This window comes from Chiloscyllium plagiosum, chromosome 15 (genome assembly GCF_004010195.1).
Source record: "Chiloscyllium plagiosum isolate BGI_BamShark_2017 chromosome 15, ASM401019v2, whole genome shotgun sequence".
NCBI lineage: Eukaryota > Metazoa > Chordata > Chondrichthyes > Orectolobiformes > Hemiscylliidae > Chiloscyllium > Chiloscyllium plagiosum.
The window spans coordinates 30,803,971-30,822,491 of NC_057724.1; the positions used below are offsets into that span (position 1 = coordinate 30,803,971).

Genomic DNA, 18,521 nt, shown 5'->3' on the forward strand with positions numbered 1-18,521 from the left:
TCTCAGTCAAATCCCTCGAACTCAGCACCACCTTCCTAACCTGCAATCTTCTTCCTGACCTCTCCGCTCCCACCCCCACTCCAGCCTATCACCCTCATCTTGACCTCCTTCCACCTACCACATTTCCAACGCCCGTCCCCCAAGTCCCTCCTCCCTACCTTTTATCTTAGCCTGCTGGACACACTTTCCTCATTCCTGAAGAAGGGCTCATGCCCGAAACGTTGATTCTCCTGTTCCTTGGATGCTGCCTGACCTGCTGTGCTTTTCCAGCAACACATTTTCAGCTTGTTGGACTACAGTACTGCCGCCATTATTCCTTTTAAAATCAACTTGTTATGACACATGGTCAGCAGGGCTTTATATTTTGAATTCTTATATTTTGTAGTAATTTAACATTTATTTTAGCTTTCAACTAGTTTAATAATTTTAGATGTTTTAAATATTTTAGTAAATAAAGTTGTAATTTTAATCACAAATAGGATGGATGGTAGATAGTGGTGGATGGTGTTTACATGGACCTTCGTAAAGTTTTTGATATCATCCCTCAGGGTGGACTGGCCAGAAGGTTAGATCACATGGTAAGATCGTAAATTGGATATAATATTGACTTGGTCATAGGAGACAGAGGGCAATTATGGAGAAGTGTTTTTCTGACTGGAGATCTGTGTTCCGCAAGGATCAGTGCTCGGACCTCTATTGTTTGTAATATATACATATTAACTTAGATAAAATTGTAGACGGTCTGTATAATTAGTTTGCAAAGGTCAAAACTTTGGTGGAGGATACAACTGAACTATAGCAATTAGAAAGTTGGGCAGAGAAATAGCAAATGTAACTTAATCTAGACAAGTGTGAGGTGATGCATTTTGGAAGGTCAAATGCAACAAGAAGGTATACAGTTAGTAGCAAGACCTTTACGAGTATTGATATACACAGGAATCTTTGGATCCAAGTCCATAGTTCCCTGAAAGTGGTAAGTGAATAAAGTGGTAAAGAAGGCATACAATATGCTTGCTTCATTGGTCAGGGCATCAAATCTCAAAGTTAGAAATCATGTTCCAGCTGTATAGAATTTTAGTTAGGCCACATTTGGAGTATTGTGTACAGTTCTAGTCCCCGCACTACAGGAAGGATGTGCAAGCTCTGTAGAGGGTGTAAAAGAGGTTTACCAGGATGTTGTCTGGATTGGAGCGCATTAGCAATAAGGAGAGATTGACAAACTGGGATTGTTTTAGCTGGTGTTGGAGGCTGAGGTGCAGCCAGATTGAAGTGTGAGAGGTGTGGAGAGGGTGTATAGTTAGAGTTTTTTTAATATTCAGGGTGGAAAGGTCAAATACCAGAGAATATAGTATAAAGTGAGAGGAGAAGCAGAGTAATTAGCAAAATTTAAGAGGCATTTAAACAAACATGTGAAAAGATAGAGAGTATAGACTAATTGCAGGCAGATGGGTTGGTTTAGAATGGCTGACACATACACGATAGGGCAAAAGACCTATTTCTCTGCTGTACTGTTCTACGTTTGAGGGAAATAGTACTTTTCTCTGGAGTTCTGGCGCAGAGTTAGGTAAACTTTCACTATCTCAAAAGCCTTTAGTTTTTTTTTTTAATTTTTACTAATGAACCTGTTCAGAGATGTTATTACACACTTCTGGTTGAACCCAGACTGTTGGCTCAGAGGTTACCACAAGTGCCCTAAATCTATGATATTTTCTAATCTGTTCTGATATGGCATTACATTACATTACATACTTCTGAGGCAGGGAGGATTGAACCTGGCTCAGATGTATGGACACTACCACTGCACCATAAAAGCCTTTAATCCTCCTTTATTTGCTGAGTCTTAGGGCTTAACTAATTTGTTCTATTCACTTAACAGTATGGGTTATTTATGATAGGACACACCAGTGGTCTACTTTCTAACAAAAGAGACATCTGAGCGCAGTTTGAGGTTTGCTATAAGTCATATAGATAATCTACAATTGTGGTGGAAGGTTAGATTTTGAGAATTCTTGAGTACAGTTACCTCATATAGGCAATCAAACATATATAAGAAAATTTCAGATAACGTATGAAGTTTAGAAACATCCGTTTAGATAGATTAGTTAACTAGACCACAAAAAAATACAATCCACATTGAGAGAATGGTTTGCTGATACCAGAAGATGAACAAGTAGTAGGTATGGAGGATGTCAAGCTCATTATAATGTGAGGGCTACATTGCGCTGTCTAGCGGAGATGTTAGATTAGATTAGATTAGATTACTTACAGTGTGGAAACAGGCCCTTCGGCCCAACAAGTCCACACCGACCCGCCGAAGCGCAACCCACCCATACATCTACCCCTTACCTAACACTACTGGCAATTTAGCATGGCCAATTCACCTGACCTGCACATCTTTGGACTGTGGGAGGAAACCGGAGTACCCGGAGGAAACCCACGCAGACACGGGGAGAATGTGCAAACTCCACACAGTCAGTCGCCTGAGGCGGGAAATGAACCCGGGTTTCTGGCGCTGTGAGGCAGCAGTGCTAACCACTGTGCCACCGTGCCGCCCAGATGTTAGGGAACTCTTCCCTGTATCTTCCCTTAATCTCTGCTGGATCATCTTCCATCTGAAAAAAGCAACCCTTTATCAAGGGATCTCCCTACGAGATGTATCAGTGACCTTGAACACATGTTGTTATGCCCTAATTCTATGGGTCAATTGTTTGTGCCAATTACCAAATTGAATGTTCTAGCCAACACACACACAGCTCAGCTATTCCTGACATTCGTTCCCACTTGCTCACTCTCATCTGGGAGAGAACTTTCATTCCTCAAGGGGGGAAAAAAAAATTATAAATGCAGTATTTAGGAAAATAAGGTACATACAGTGTCATATAGTTGTTTGGCATTAGCTTATGCAACACTATAGTCTTGGTGATCTTTGTCACCTTTTGTCTAGCTGATTAGAAATAGTTTAGATCCAAATCGCTTGCTACACAGTAAATACTAGACAAATTCAATTTTAAAAAGGAACCCTAATTTCCAACTGGAAGAGAGCAGATATACAGTAAGGAGGGGCTTTTGGGACACAGTGGCTCCAAAATGACACATCAAGTACTAAATGTCCAGAATTGATCCAATCTTCTGTGGTGCACTTAGGACATCTAAATGGCTCATCAGAATAAAATTTCTGCTAACCTACTCCTCAATCAAAGAAAAGAATGGATTGATGCATTCAAACCCAAATTACAATAAATAAAAAAGGACAATTTTTTCATTATCTCTCAAAAATGTTTTCAATGAAGATTACTAAAAGATGCAAGTCAGAAATAATAGTGTAGTTTTATTCAGTGTAATACACTAAAAGAAATTAACATCTATAATATGATCACGGTTAGTAATCCATCCATGCTGTTTAAAAGTTCACAAAAGGTGCTTTCTATTTTGTTTTCAGAGCACCAATATTTTAACAAAGCTTGCTGGGTTTTAGTTCTAGACTGAGAGGTCAGGGAGCTTGCATGAACTTCACATATACAATGCTTTTTCATCAACATGCAAATATTCTCCAAGATATAAAATGTGACCATATTCAGTGTTTATAAGCTATTGATATTACATATTTGTGAACTCCAAACCTTTATGTTGTTACTAGGCAATACATAAGCATGCTTTTCCATCTCAAGTCAAATCAGAAAAGAGACAGCTGGAGACGTTTTCTGTAGCAGCAATATAAGTGGCATGTTTGATCAGTTGAAATACAGCATCAGAAGACAGTTCACAAAAGGGTTAAACAAATAAGTTCGATGAGATCTCACATTTCACCACCAACCTTGGGATAAACAAATACTAAAAAAAGATTGTAATGACAGTGTTCAACCTCAGCAGGGGTACTTTTATGATTTACACTAGTGTATTCATAAGGAACCATATCTCTGGATCAAAGGAACAGGAGTAGGCCATACAGCCCCTCAAGCCTATAAACTTACCAAGAGAGCAAATCCAAACTTACAATTCATAGGAATGCTTTTACATTTCAAGTCAATTCAGAAAAGGAGACAGCTGGAGACTTTTTCTGTAACAGCAGTATAAGTGGCATGAAATACAGCATCAGAAGACAGTACACAAAAGGGTTAAATAGATAAGTAAGATGAGATCTCATATTTTACCACCTGACATTGGTGGTGGGCAAGTTGTTAGAGGGAATCTTGAATGACAGGATTGACATGTATTTGGAAAGGCAAGGACTGATTAGGAATAGTCAACATGGCCTTGTGCATGGGAAATCAAGTCCCACTAACTTGATGGAGTTTTTTGAAAAAGTGACAAAGAGAACTGATGAGGGCAGAGCAGTAGATGTGATCTATATGGATTTCAGGAAGGTATTTTAATGGAATAGGTGACATTTGAAACCCTGATATTTTAACTGTTAAGGATATTCATGTATTTTTGAAATATTTAATACAGACCTAACTTAAACAATGTTGAGATTTAAATCAGAGCATTATTCCCACCCTGAAAAAAAAGTAGTCAGAGACACATTAAAGAGAACTACAAGAAACTGTTGAAATTTAGTCACAGAAATACAGAAAAGGTGCATTATCATCTTTGAAGAAAATAAGTTTACTAATGAAGAATGGTGTCATTGTAGTTAAGGACAGGAAAAACTAAAAGTCTCAGGACAATATCACATTCAGTTTAGTACAAACTATTTGGATATTATTAAGCATATTACTAAAGGAGAAAAAAGGATTTTATTTTTGCTTATTTATATACCAAAAATCTGAAATTATACTTGCAAATGTTAAAAGCAAAATTCAGCTTAATGATTTAGATAATTTAAATGAAATAATCAAAATTTAAGTTTTCCTGAAAACAAACTTACCACTTGAAACAAAAATTGCACAGAGTGCAATACAAGAGGCTGAACATTTGTATCCTTGAAAAACAACGCTGTATAAAGCTACAGAGTTGCAACCTTGGGATCATTTTCAACATTTTAAAAAAAACTTAAACGCCAAGCAAATACAAACATTTTACATCCACGAACTTAGAAATTATGTCTGAAACTTGACAGACATGAAAACATATGTCTTTCAAGCTCAAGTTGAATTATTTGTTAATTTGCATTAAACAGCTTGAATGATCCCCAAAAGTTATCAAAATACATAATGCACACATTTTTTTTCACTGAAGGCTTTCTGGTTACCAGTATTGTCTATCTAGAGTATTCACAGGGAAAGGAGATTTATATTTGTTTATCTAATAGAGGATAGAAAACAATACCAATGAATAAGATAGACATCCCTTTCTGGGATGTCAAAAATCAGCATTTAGGTTTTGCATGGGAACATGATTTGCAATCCAGTGAAGATTGAGTAAACATTTCAATCTTAAAAGAATTAAGAGTAGTAATCAATCTTGGTATTCAAATCCATGTGCTATCAGATTGAAAAACACAAGTACAATAAATAATGGTTTAATTCAAACTGTTGCTATTTTGATCTAGTGAGGTACGTGAAACTTTGAACTGTATACTTGATGCCTTCAGTCAGAGAAACAACAGGTTTATATCCTAGATCTTTCTTTGCTCTTTCACAACTGTAGTAGTGGAATGTTCCAGCTAATGCTACTCGCATGGGAGTGAATGTAGGTTTAATGGTCACAATTGGCTTTAATAGCAACACCAAAATTGAGAGGAAAAAGGCCAAATAATAAGCCAGCAGATATGGAATGTGATACTTTGGAGGATCATAATTTAGTCCAACTAAAATTTCAGACAAGAATGTCCAAAAGGGAATTGGTTCATCATTTGTGATATGGTAGGCCTAGTGGAATTAAAAAGAAAGAAAAAGTTAATGAAGTACTGCTCATATTTCAAAACAACAGTTCTTTAAAACTAACTTCACACAATATAAAACTTAGTTCAATAACAACATGGATGATGTTAGTACTTTCCTAAGTGTACCCTTTGTAACTATCGAGGATGGAATTGGTTGTGTGGAGACGGAAGAAAATAAAATAGGCAACAAAAGAGGTCTATAAAAGGTTAATTTTAGGAATACATGAACATGCATTATTTAAATCAGTGGCAGCAATTTTGATTAAGCTTGAAGGTGGCACAAAGCCCTCAACAGACTACAACATATGATTTGGATTGATACCAAGGGAGCATTCCATGATCAAAGACATCACCTTTTAAAGTGAAATATTAAAGAGCTGTCCTGTCTGGTCTGGTGGGTGGATGTAAAAGCTCCCATTACACAATTTTGCCAAAGTATAGCCCTTATTTATGCATCTATCTCCTTTATAATGTCATGAATTGCTAACAATTATCGGAGGTATTGGATTATAATACATGTATTAATATTGACAAGTATGCCAGAGTGAAATTATTAACAAGTAATCATTTGGTGGTCTCCAGGGATGGCTTGAGCTGGTATGTGAATGCAGCTGTGCTACAGCTTTCTACAGGATTAATTCCAAATTTGGAAAGATATGAAGGCATTTGACAGGATCCAGAAAAGATTCACAAAAATGGTTCCAAGCATGAAGAAGAGGAACCTCAGTCACAAGGACAGATTGATAAAGCTGGGTCTATGCTCCTTCAAGTTGAGGTATTTTCTAATCAACCTGTTCAGACATGTTATGACACACCTCTACAGCAGGTGGTCTTTGAGCCAGGAGACCTCTGTTCGAAGTGGGGACACAACCACTGCACCATAGGAGCCCCTACCTCCTTGGAGTAGGGAAGAATAGAGTGGTCCGGACAGACTATACAGGGAGAAAGACTGTTCCGACTGACAGGATCAAAAACCAGAAGATACGGATTCTCAGGAGAATCATTAGCAACATGAAGTACGACCCCTTTTTTTTAAATAAAGTGAGTGATGAGTTAACATTTGGAATTACCCAAGAATATGATGGAAGATGATTTAATTGAGAATATCAAAAAGAGAATTTGATAATTATCTGAGAAAAAAAGAAATTATGCAGGGCTTTAGAGGAAAGGAGGTTTAAGAAAGATTCAGGGAGTTGTTCTTGCAGAGAGCCAGCATGGATAGGAGATCAAGTATTTTTTCTTACATTGTTTATTCAGTGGATGTGGGTTTCGCCTTTCAAAGTGTGATGGTGAGCTGCCTTCTTGAATTGGTGCAGCATAATTGATGCAGATAAAGGTAGTTTAAAAAGGCAAACAAGATGATACTTGCTACTTGTCAGCCCAAATTTAGATACTACCCACACCCTTGGTGCATTTGGTATGGACTGCTTCAGTATTAGAGTTGCAAATTGTGCAATTAGCAAAAATCCCCTTCTGACATTATGATGGAGATGGATATTAATGAAGCACTGAAGATGGCTGGGCCTAGGACACTCCCTGAAGAAAATTATTCAGGGATATACTGGAGCTGAGATGACTGACCTCACAACCATCTTCCTTTGGTAATGAGTCAGACCATGAAGTTGCACATTGTGGTCAAATACATATCAGCTGCTGATGAAGACTCGCAATGTCTCATGGATACCCAGTGTGGAGTTGCTAGGTCTATTCAAAAGCTATTCCATTTAGCAGCATGATAGTACCAGACAATGGGATATACAGATGGAGGTTATCCTGAACGAAGCTGGAACATGATCTCCACAAGGAAAACATGGTGGTCACCCCTATTGATACTGCTTTAGATGCATACATCTGCTACTAGTAGCTTGATGAGGATTTGGTCAAGTATGTTTTTTTTCCCCACACTTATTTGTTGCTTCACCACCTGGTACAGACTAGGTCGAGCAGCCATGACCATTTAGACACAACCAATTCAACCAGTAGTGGTGTTGCCTAGCCACTGTTGGTAATGGCCTCAAGTCCCTGACCCAGGGTACACACTGTACCTTTGCCACCATTTCTTCCTCCAAGTGACTCTCAACATGGAGGAGTATGGATTTATCAGCAGGCGGGGGGGGCACATGGCAATCAACAGGAGGTTCTCTCTCTTGTTTCACCTGATGCCATGAAACTTCAAATGCTCCACAGTTAATGTTGACTACTTCCAAACTTCCAAGGCAACTCCTTCTTGTATCCTATTGGTGCTCCTGCTGGTGAGATAGAACAGATCCAGGGAGGGAGATGGTTTTGTCTGGTATGTAGTCAAACTTGTTGAATCATACCTTAGAGAGAAAGTCAGGCTATTGCATGAAGCAGCTGTCCCAATTCTGGTTGCAGATGATCTGTCATGTTTAATTCATTTTTTTGGAGACTTGTTAGCAGTTTGACCCAACTGATTGCTTTTTGAAGTGGCTTAGCAAGCCAATTGAGTCAACCACATTGCTGCAAGTCTGGATTCACCTCAAATCCGATAAGGAACAGATGGCAGATTTTTAAATAACTATTGATAATGACTTCATGGTCATCATTAAGCTTTTAGTTTCAGATTTTAAAAAAAATCCAACAATTCCTCTATGTGTTCGCCTTTCAATGATCTCCTTTTCTGCTACAACTATATTATGATCTTACCCACTAACAAGGTTATTTCTACTAACAATTTGTCAGAGAAAATAAAGAATTTTTCAACTGGTTGCATTGATAATTTGTCTTGATTATAAATCTCCCTTGGGGTCTTGTGATAAACTGATTCCCCCATTCATCTGTAAAAGTTAACAATAAAGTTCATGGCTAAATAGGCTATTGAAATTTTTCAAATTGACGTCATATTGAGAAAAACACAAATTTCAGTTGCCTACTCTTTTTAAAGATACCACTGCCAATGGAGCAGTTCAAGATCAATGGGAAACAATTATTGCAATTTGAATAATCATGATCAATCAAGACAACAAAAGTTGTGAGATTATATATGTCTGGGCAGATCACTATGGGGTGACCTTATAGAGAGATACATAAAATCATGAGGGGCATGAATCAAGTGAATAGCCAAGGTCTTTTTCCCAGGATCGGGGAGTCCAAAACTAAAGGGCATAGGTTTAAGGCGAGAGGGGAAAGATTTAATAGGAACCGGAGGAACCAACTTTTTCTACACAGAGGGTGATGTGTGTATGGAACGAGCTGCCAGAGGAAGTTGTAGAGTTGGGTACAATTACAACTTTTAAAAGGCATCTGGGTGGGTACATGAATAGGAAGGGTTCAGGAGCAATATCGGCCAAATGCTGATAAATGGGACCACGTCAGCTTCGAATATCTGATCAACATGGACGAGTTGGACAAAAGGGTCTGTTTTCATGCTATATAACTCTATGACTCTCATACCTTTCCACAGATATGGGACTTTGGGTGAAGACTTTCTGCTGCTAGGATCAACCCATGCACAACATTATCAACATATGTAAAGTCCACCAGGTTCTTGCCATTTCTGTGAAAACATGGTTAACATCATTGCCTGATAAAACAAACAATTGAAACTGCAGCCACACCCACAGATTCCAAGGAATCAAGAAGTGGTGAATAACAGTTAAGCTGTAGCACTTTAAACTACAGTATGTGCAGAATTTATTAATTAAAAATCATAGTGTTTTCTCCCATCCCTTAATATCAGAGATAATACACATCTATCTACTCACACATGAAAATATGCAACTCCCCATTTTTACAACTGATGGTGTGCCAACCTCTTTAGGGCCTGATGATTCCACACGATGAGAATGGTTTTGAATACTATTTATCAGTAACAAAAGCACAGATGCAGGAGAATTGGAAAGAATCATATTGCAAAGAGGATTGTATTTTCATATAGCTTCTCACTCAAATAATCTCTCACCAATAAAGGGACAAGTCACATAGCACATAGTAGCTTTGTAATTGACAATCAGCTTCTAACTGTTCGTTGTTGCTTCCCACAAAGTTCAGATTTAGTAGAAATATTCAAAATGCAAGGATATATCTAAACAGTACAAACCCAATTATAAACTTCATCTTGCCACACTTGGCAGCCTGTACAAGGACAGGTACTAAATGTGGGTCTTGAGGTCCAAAAATGCCATGAGGGCGGATTGCAATTGTCATGAAGTTCTGTTCTGGATTATTAGCACCAAGAACTTCCTGTCATTTTAAAGAAAATGAAGTTAGTTGCGAACAAGTAGGGAAGCAGCTACAGGATTCACTTTGATTAATGCAATGTGCAATTCTCTCATATTTTGTAAACACCAATGCAATTCCTGAATCTTAATACTTAGAACTAAATTTTACAATAATTAGACAGTCATATCATAGAATAGTCAGAGTGCTTGAAAGAACAAACACACATGTAAAAGAGAGAGAGCATATGCACAGAAGAGGGGTGCATGTACTCTCTCCAAAAATAATTACAAGTCTACATGAATAGGTTAGGAGAGTAGCAACAGAAAATTACTTTCACAAGTTCACTTTTAAATTGCATCTGGATTGCACACTGAATGGATGTACTGATCAGTAAGTCTCTCTTGTGTAGTTTTGACATTCAACATTCAGTGGGCTTTGATCTAGCATTAGACTAGATAAAAAGCAGCACAAATTGGTAATGTCCGAAATCATAATCATGCCTGGTGTGGTGAACATAAATACAATGTACATCTCCCACATTGGGCTGTATGCATATTGTTGTAGCAGAGGAATAGGAATGGAATAGAGTCATCGTATATAAGAGATTTTTGTTAAGCAGCAAGGTGATTGTTTAAAAACAGTCATGTTACTAGAAAGTATTGCAAAGCAAAAACTTTAGCTTAAATATTCAGTAACATTTATAATCACAAACTAAGACTATCACAAATATAGAACTACAATTTGATCTTGAAGTTTAAAATGTCAGACTTTTAAACTTACAATTTCCTGCAAGATCTTAGTTTGTGAATAGTAGTCAATGGGCTTCTTAGCATATGGCAGGTCTTCTGAACCATTTTTTAGGTCTGATCCTTCAAATACGACACTAGCACTACTAGTCAGCACCAGTTTCTGTGTACAAGAAAAGAAAACGCTGAACTTGAAAGATTGGTAGAATGGCAGGAAGACAAATGGCTATAAAGCTGCAATGTATAATTTCTTACCTGAACACCTGCTTCTTTACATGCTTCAATGATTGTTTTAGTCCCCATGTAATTAACTTTATAGAAGAGTTCTCTGTTGTCACTAGAAGGTGCTGGAGAAGCACAGTGAAACACGATGCTCACACCCTCAACTGCTGGTAGTATATCCTAAACAAACAGTCAAATTATTAATTCACAATTTCATGGTTTGCAATTTTACTTTCAATGTAGAAAGACACTAAAAACCAAAAGATTTGCTGGTTAACAATCAGTTCTACGTCGCAAATAAATTGAATTTTTGAGATTTTGGGCAAGGAGTTGGGCGATATTAAAACTAAATTAATCTGTGGCATAATTTTCTCCAAGCTGCCTTTAAGAAAACATATGTCAGATCCATCATGATGGCTACAAAAGTACTTATAAAAATAGCAGACAGCAAATAATATCACTATCAAATTACATTAACATTTTGATAGAAATATTTGGTTCTGGTAGGTGGCTCCAACTGAAATATATTCCATCGGCATACAGCTGAGAAAGCAAAGAAGATCCATCATCATACATATACGCCTCCTGTGTTGTGGCATATTTGGGATAGAGTATTGATACAACAATGAGAACACTCTAAAAAACAAGTCGGCTAAAACTTCACTGATCAACATCTCAAAAGGGCAGCCTGGGAAAGCAGTTAGGTTTGTTGAATACCATTCCTACCACATACTTTGTGCAATCAAAAAAATATAATCACACTAAAAGATGTACGGGTTTACAATTACATTTCCCCTCAAACTGAGCATAATTTCAGGACATCAGATATGTCTAGATCAGCACAGAAATCCTCAAGTTACAGGCTGTCACACAGGGTTCCAAATTAGGAACTCACTTCTCAATAAATCACTTGTGACTCAACTTTTGTGTAATTCGTGACCCTCTATCAAATCTTACGTTGAATTGGAGAAACTTTACGCTCACTCAATCCTGGATATCAGAAAATGTGTCAGTCAGTATGATAACAGTGAATTTGAGGGAGACAATGCTGAGGTACAGCTGTGTGTCATCAGTTTATCATGAAAAAGGAACGAAGTCAAAGTGTTATCGGCCCTAGATAGTTTTTTTAAAAATGGATGGCTAGTATTAATTTTAATTAAATTATATTAAAACAAAAAATAGAACGTGACATCACTTGCAATTCAAATATTACAAAGCCAAGCTGTTTCTCTTTTTGCATGCAGGTGGCATCAAATCGTGAAAATATTGAATTCAATATTATACTGTTAAAATGTAACTTATACCAACCTCTTTGCAGCACAGATCTGCACTGAAGAACTGAATTCCTTCATTCTCAAATGGTTTTCGAACATCCAATATATTAACTGTGTAGCCTTTTTCCAGAAGCTTCTTCACCAAATGTTGACCCAAAAACCCTGAGCCCCCGATAACTGTACATTTCTTATTGTGCTATAAAACGAAATAAAAAGTTAGAGAAAAGTAAAGCAATTCACATCTTTGGCACCTACATGCTGAGCAGGCCTGCCAACATCTGCGAGAGAGCGCATGAGAGTGTTAATGTTTCAAGTTAATAACCTTTCATCAAAACTTGGAAAAGTCAGAGATATAATAGATTTTAAGCATGTAGAGGTAGAAAAAAAGCATCAGAGAAGATCTGTGACAGGATAAAGTGAAGGATGGATTAAATATCAGAAGGATCCATGCTTCAAAATTACAGCAATCAATAATGGGGCAAGTAAAGGAAGAAAAGATGTGTCTAGGGACATGAAAAAACTGCTAACCCAAAGGAAAAAAGGGGAAAAAAGGAAACAAACAAACAAAAAAATTTTTTCCAACATCTTTGTTGAAATGCCAAAGAAATCAAAGGCAGATGTTGCAATCTAAAAATGTTGATCTTAAATGTCATGATGAGATTATGGTAACCAGAAACTGAATTGGCCTGCGATGTATGAATACAGTGGCTATCAGAATAGGTCAGAGGCTGGCAAGTAAATCACTTTCTGCTTCCCCAGTTCCCATCCACCAAACTAGCTATTTAGATACAGAACTGGCTCAAAGGTCGAAGACAGAGTGGTGGTGGAGGGTTGTTTTCAGACTGGAGACCTGTGACCAGTGGAGTACCACAAGGATTGGTACTGGGTCCACTACTTTTCAACATTTATACAAATGATCTGGATGTGAACATAAGACGTACAGTTAGTAAGTGTACAGATGACACCAAAATTGGAGGTGTAGTGGACAGCGAAGAGGGTTACCTCAGATTACAACGGGATCTTGATCAGATGAGCCAATGAATGAGGAGTTGCAGATGGAGTTTAATTTAGATAAGTGTGAGGTGCTGCATTTTGGGAAAGTAAATCTTAGCAGAACTCATACACTTAATGGTAAGGTCCAAGGGAGTGTTGCTGAACAAAGAGACCTTGGAGTGCAGGTTCCTGGCTCCTTGAAAGTAGTCGCAGGTAGATAGGATAGAGAAGGTGGCGTTTGGTATGCTTTCCTTTATTGGTCAGAGTATTGAGTACAGGTGTTGGGAGGTGGTCATGTTGTGGCTGTACAAAACAATAGTTAGGCCACTGTTGGAATATTGTGTGCAATTCTGGTCTCCTTCCTATCAGAAGGATGTTATGAAACATGAAAAGGTTCAGAAAAGATTTACAAGGATGTTGTCAGGGTTGGAGGATTTGAGCTATAGGGAGAGGTTGAATAGGCTAGGGCTATTTTCCCTGGAGCATTGGAGGCTGAGGGGTGATGTTACAGAGATTTATTAAATCATGAAGGGCATGGACAACATAAATAAACAAAGTCTCTTCCCTGGGGTTGGGGGGGGGGGGCGCAGAGCAAAAGGGCACAGGTTTAGGGTGAGAGGGGAAAGATATAAAAGAGACCCAAGGGTCAACGTTTTCATGCAGAGGGTGGCAAGTGTATGGAATGAGCTGCCAGAGGAAGTGGTGGATGCTAGTATGATTGCAACATTTAAAAGGCATCTGGAGGGGTATATAAACAGGAAGAGTTTGGTGGGATATCAGCTGGGTACTGGCAGCTTGGACTAGATTGGGTCGGAATATCTGGTCGGCATGAACGAGTTGGACCGAGGGGTCTGTTTCCATGCTGTACATCTCTATGATTCGGTCTACAAAGTATAAGTTAGGAGTGTGATGAAATACTTCCCACTTGATTGGCACCCCATCCATCACCTTCATCAACAACACTCAGTGGTAAGAGTGTGTACAATTAACAAGCTGCACTACAGTAGTTCACCAATGGTGCTGTCACAGCATCTTCCCAACCTGGAAACTCGACATCTTAGAGGACAAGTGCAACAGGTGCATGGGAACACCAGCCATTGCAACCTCTCCTCCAAGCCACTCCTCATCCTGCCTTGGATCTATATCACTGTTCTTTCACAGTTGCGGGCTCAGAATTCTGGAATTACTTCCCTAACAACCCTACATGTCTACCAACACCCCACAAACTGCGGTGGTTCAAGAAGACAGCACAGCACCCACTTTCTCAGGGTATTCAAGCTAACTTAACCAGCAACAGCGACACCCAAAGAACTTTTCGGATGCAAGTTCATTTTCCATAACTAAGGTCTCTCTCTACCTCAGTGATTGAAATGGTCCTCAACCTTGTTCATTCCTTTAAATGCACTCCAGCTGTCAACTCCTCCTTTCCGTCCCAGAACCATTATAGTGTTCCACTTATCCTCTTCATTCTACACCACCAGACTTTGCAGACAATTGATCATCCTCTGCCATTTCTGCCAGGTCCAGTGTGATGCCAAACACATTGTCCTTCACATTTAGCATTCCAAAAGAACCATCCCCTTTGCATGGTGTTGGTCCACTCCTCAGACATCCCATTGTGCAACCATAAATAAAAATGGATTGTTTTAACAGCAAGGAAAACAGCACCTTTCTCCATAAACACCATTCATCAGACTACAGGTGGTGTAAATCACAGAAAAAACAAAAGTGTTATAGTACAGAAGGCAGCCATGCGGCCGATTGTGTCTGCACAGCAGTTTTAATAAGCATAATTACCCGCTATCAATGTTTTGCTTTTTCATTATGTCTGTGCATATTATAAGACCATATTAGACAGTGCTTCCTTTGGCCTTGCAACATTAATCCTTTTGACAGGTAACCTCTCCTAATATATACTCTATCAGAGAGCTACCTTTTTTATTTTTCTTCTTTGCCTTCATCTTTCCACTTTCTTAAAAAAAAAAGTCATGTAGCAACTGTACAGGACATTGATTTGGCCACTATTGTAATACAGTATGCAATTCTGGTCTCCCTAATATAGAAAGAATGTTGTGAAATTTGAAAGTGTTTGGAAAAGATTTCCAATGATGTTGGAATATTTGAGCCATATGGAGAGGCTGAATAGACTGGAGCTGTTTTCCCTGGAGCAGAGGCTGAGGGGTGACCTTCCAGGGTTTATCAAATCATGAGGCGCATGGATTGGGTAAATACACTCGCGTTTTTTACTGCAGGGTGGGGGAATCCAAAACTAGAGGGCATAGGTGTAAGGCGAGAGGGGAAAGATTTAAAAGGAACCCGAGGGACAACTTTTTCATGCTGCGTGTATGGAATGAGCTGCCAAAGGAAGTGATGGAGGATAGTACAATGACAACATTTAAAAGACATTTGAATTGATACATGACTAGGAAGGGCCAAATGCTGGGACTAGATTAGTTTAGGATATTTGGTCATTGGACAAGTTGGACCGAAGAGTCCATTTCCATGCTGTATATCTGTATGAGTAAACAAACAGGAGGCTGGAAGAACACAGCAAGCCAGGCAGCATGAGCAAGTGGAGAAGTAGATGTTTTGGCTGTAACTCTTCTTTAGGAAGAGGGGTGGGAGTATGAGGAGCTGCAGATGAAGGAGGAGTGGGTGGGGGATGTGGAGAGGGGTTATGGATGGAAGAGTGGCGTAGTGGTGAAATACAACCTGGTTGGTCGATAGGAGGAATAATCAGATTGGTAGCTAGAGGGGGTCTGTTGGAGACGGACCTGGAAAGGAAGTTGGGAGATGGGTGGGAAGGTGATTTGAAATTGGAGAACTCAATGTTGAGTCCTCTGGGCTGGTTGACTGCCCAGACAGAAGATGAGGTGTTGTTCCTCCAATTTGCAGTCTGATTCATTGGAGCAATGGAGGAGACAGAGGATGGACATGCGGAGAAAGCCCCAAACAGTCCTTCAGGTGAGACAGAGGTTCACCTGCCTCTCCTCCAACCTAGTTTATTGTATCCGGTGCTCCCAATGTGGTCTTCTCTACATCAATGAGACCAAATGTAAACTTAGGACATGTTGCGCCGAGCGCCTCAGCAGTGCCCACAAGGGCCAGCCTGACCTCCCTATCATCATCCATTTCAATATCCATTCCGACATGGACTCATCCATTGGCACAATGAATCAGATTGCACATTAGAGGAACAACATATCATCTACCTGGGCAGCCAACATTGAGTTCTCCAATTTCAAATAACCTTCCCACCCATTCCCTGACATGCTTTCGAGCCCCACCTCCTCTCCTCCAACCATTTCCTTCTGCTACCAACCCGATTCATTCCTCCTATCGACCCACCAGATCATACCAACCACCTGTATCCCTACTTCACCACTTTGTCCCCTCCCCACCCATAACCCTTCATGTCCCCTTTATCTGCAGGTCCACCTACCCCCACCCCCATTCCTGAAGAACGGTTATATCCGAAAGTCAACTTCTCTATCTCCTGATGTTGCCTGGCTTGCTGTGTTCTTCCAGCCTTCTGCTGGTTTACTTTGGACTTGGGCATCTGTAGTTTTTTTGGTCAGTATATCTGTAACTTTCTCCAAATTTGGTGGAAGCTTGTGGACCTGAAGGATTAAATGCTTCTCTCTCTCTCTCTCTCTCTCTCTCTTTCCTCCTGAACATTTCCAGCATTTTGTGTTTTTTTTTTAAGTGAAGACACCTACCTGGTAGGTGATTACCATTACAACGTAGTGTGCACAACTACATCGATACCTCCCCATTCTTTGCGTATCCAAATAAAACCTCCATCCCTCGCGATATGACATTGCGTTATCTGAAACGCAGCCCGCTAAATGCTCACCCTCAAACGAGTGGCCATCTCCCAGTAGCAGTATCTCCTCGGAGATTTCACAGAGTAAAAGACACAGAGACACAACCGACGATTCCAAAGCTCCACCTCTTCAACATCATTGACAAAAGTAATCCTGTCTCTAATTGGTCGACATATCACTACGCGACATAACGTTACCTGGGTGACACATTCACCCTCCAATCAGATTATCGTATGACCATGGGCCGGTGATGGCACGTGAAGCAGTGGCCAATCAGAATGGGGTTTCGTATCAAATACGGGATATCCATTTTCCAGGTCAATCTGATCCGTGGGCCGGGAAAAAATAAACAAAAAAACTGTGGATGCTAACAATCAGCCACAAAAACAGGAATTGCTGGGAAAGCTCAGCAGTCTGGCAGCATCTGTGCAGAGAAAGCTGCGTTAACGTTTCACTTCTGAAAAAGGGTCAAGGGACCCAAATCGTTAACTCTTTTCTTTCCACAGATGTTGCCAGGTCTGCTGAGTTTTACCATCATTTTCTGCTTTTGTTGTTGATGAATGGTCAGGTCCCGCATTGCTGCGAATAAAAGCAAGACATCACTAAAACCAACGATATGAAATAAAAACAGAACGTTCTGGAGAAAATGAACAGGTCAGACAGCATCCAGAAAAATGCACTCAAAACATTAACTTTGTTTCACTCCTCACAGCTGAGTTTCTTCACATTTCTAAGCATCAGTTCAGAAAAGTATATTTGAGATAAAACTCAAGTTATTCAGATTTTGCACTATTTTGTATTGGCTATTGATGGTCTTATTAGACATGAGCTGCAAATATGTGGGACTTGAGCCTAACAAATGACAAAACAAATACAGCAGGACATTCAAAGTTAAAAATCACACAACACCAGGTCATAGTCCAACAGGTTTAATTGGAAGCACACTAGCTTTCGAAGCGTCGCTCCTTCATCAGGTGGTTGTGATCAGGACGTTTTGCCTTTTAATTAGCAAAAGAAAAGGAAGGGGGACAAAGGATAGGATGCATATTTTCATAGGTCAATTCCCTTCACACTATTTTCTGCAATTTGTCTTAAATTGTTCTATCAAAGAATATCTCCACACATATGAGATTTGAACCCAGATCTTCTGAATTAGAGATAGGCATAGAAGACGTTATATGTTACATTATATCGCGAAAAAAGCAAGCCACTAATAACTTTAAACATCTATGCCTTTTGGTGGACCTTTTGGATGTAATATTTGAACGTGTGCAAAATGAATTACCTCTGACCAACATCACTGTCAGAATTGAAATGTTATCGGTGACTGGCATATTTTGAGTATGAACTGGGTGTATTTAATCTTTGGTGATTACACCAACTCGAACACTTTCAGCAGTAGGGTGTTTTATTTTGTAAAAAGCTAAAAAAGAACATTTAGTATATCACCATT

At 39.2% G+C, this 18,521-nt stretch overlaps 1 protein-coding gene across 2 annotated transcripts; it reads right to left on the reverse strand.

Moving 5' to 3' along the window:
- Positions 1-4,528: 4,528 nt before the first annotated feature.
- Positions 4,529-17,217, reverse strand: nsdhl (NAD(P) dependent steroid dehydrogenase-like). Of its 2 annotated transcripts, none has more exons than XM_043704620.1 (7): positions 17,098-17,217; positions 12,283-12,444; positions 11,008-11,154; positions 10,787-10,915; positions 9,885-10,027; positions 9,239-9,341; positions 4,529-5,810 (listed from the first exon to the last, which is right to left on the reverse strand). In XM_043704620.1, exons 1-7 carry the CDS (start codon positions 17,113-17,115, stop codon positions 5,478-5,480), a joined length of 1,035 nt encoding a protein of 344 aa, XP_043560555.1. In that variant the 5' UTR covers positions 17,116-17,217; the 3' UTR covers positions 4,529-5,477. The 2 variants fall into 2 exon arrangements, with proteins under 2 accessions (XP_043560555.1, XP_043560554.1); XM_043704619.1 differs by lacking the exon at positions 17,098-17,217 and adding an exon at positions 16,961-17,081.
- Positions 17,218-18,521: the final 1,304 nt, after the last annotated feature.

Coding starts and splice junctions, on each gene's coding strand:
- nsdhl (XM_043704619.1), bottom strand. CDS start 17,062: ATGTCATATCGCGAGGGATGGAGGTTTTATTTGGATACGCAAAGAATG. Junction 10,028..10,786: donor CTAAGATCTTGCAGGAAATT/GTAAGTTTAAAA, acceptor TTAAAATGACAG/GAAGTTCTTGGTGCTAATAA. Junction 9,342..9,884: donor AAGATGAAGTTTATAATTGG/GTTTGTACTGTT, acceptor ATGTTTTCACAG/AAATGGCAAGAACCTGGTGG.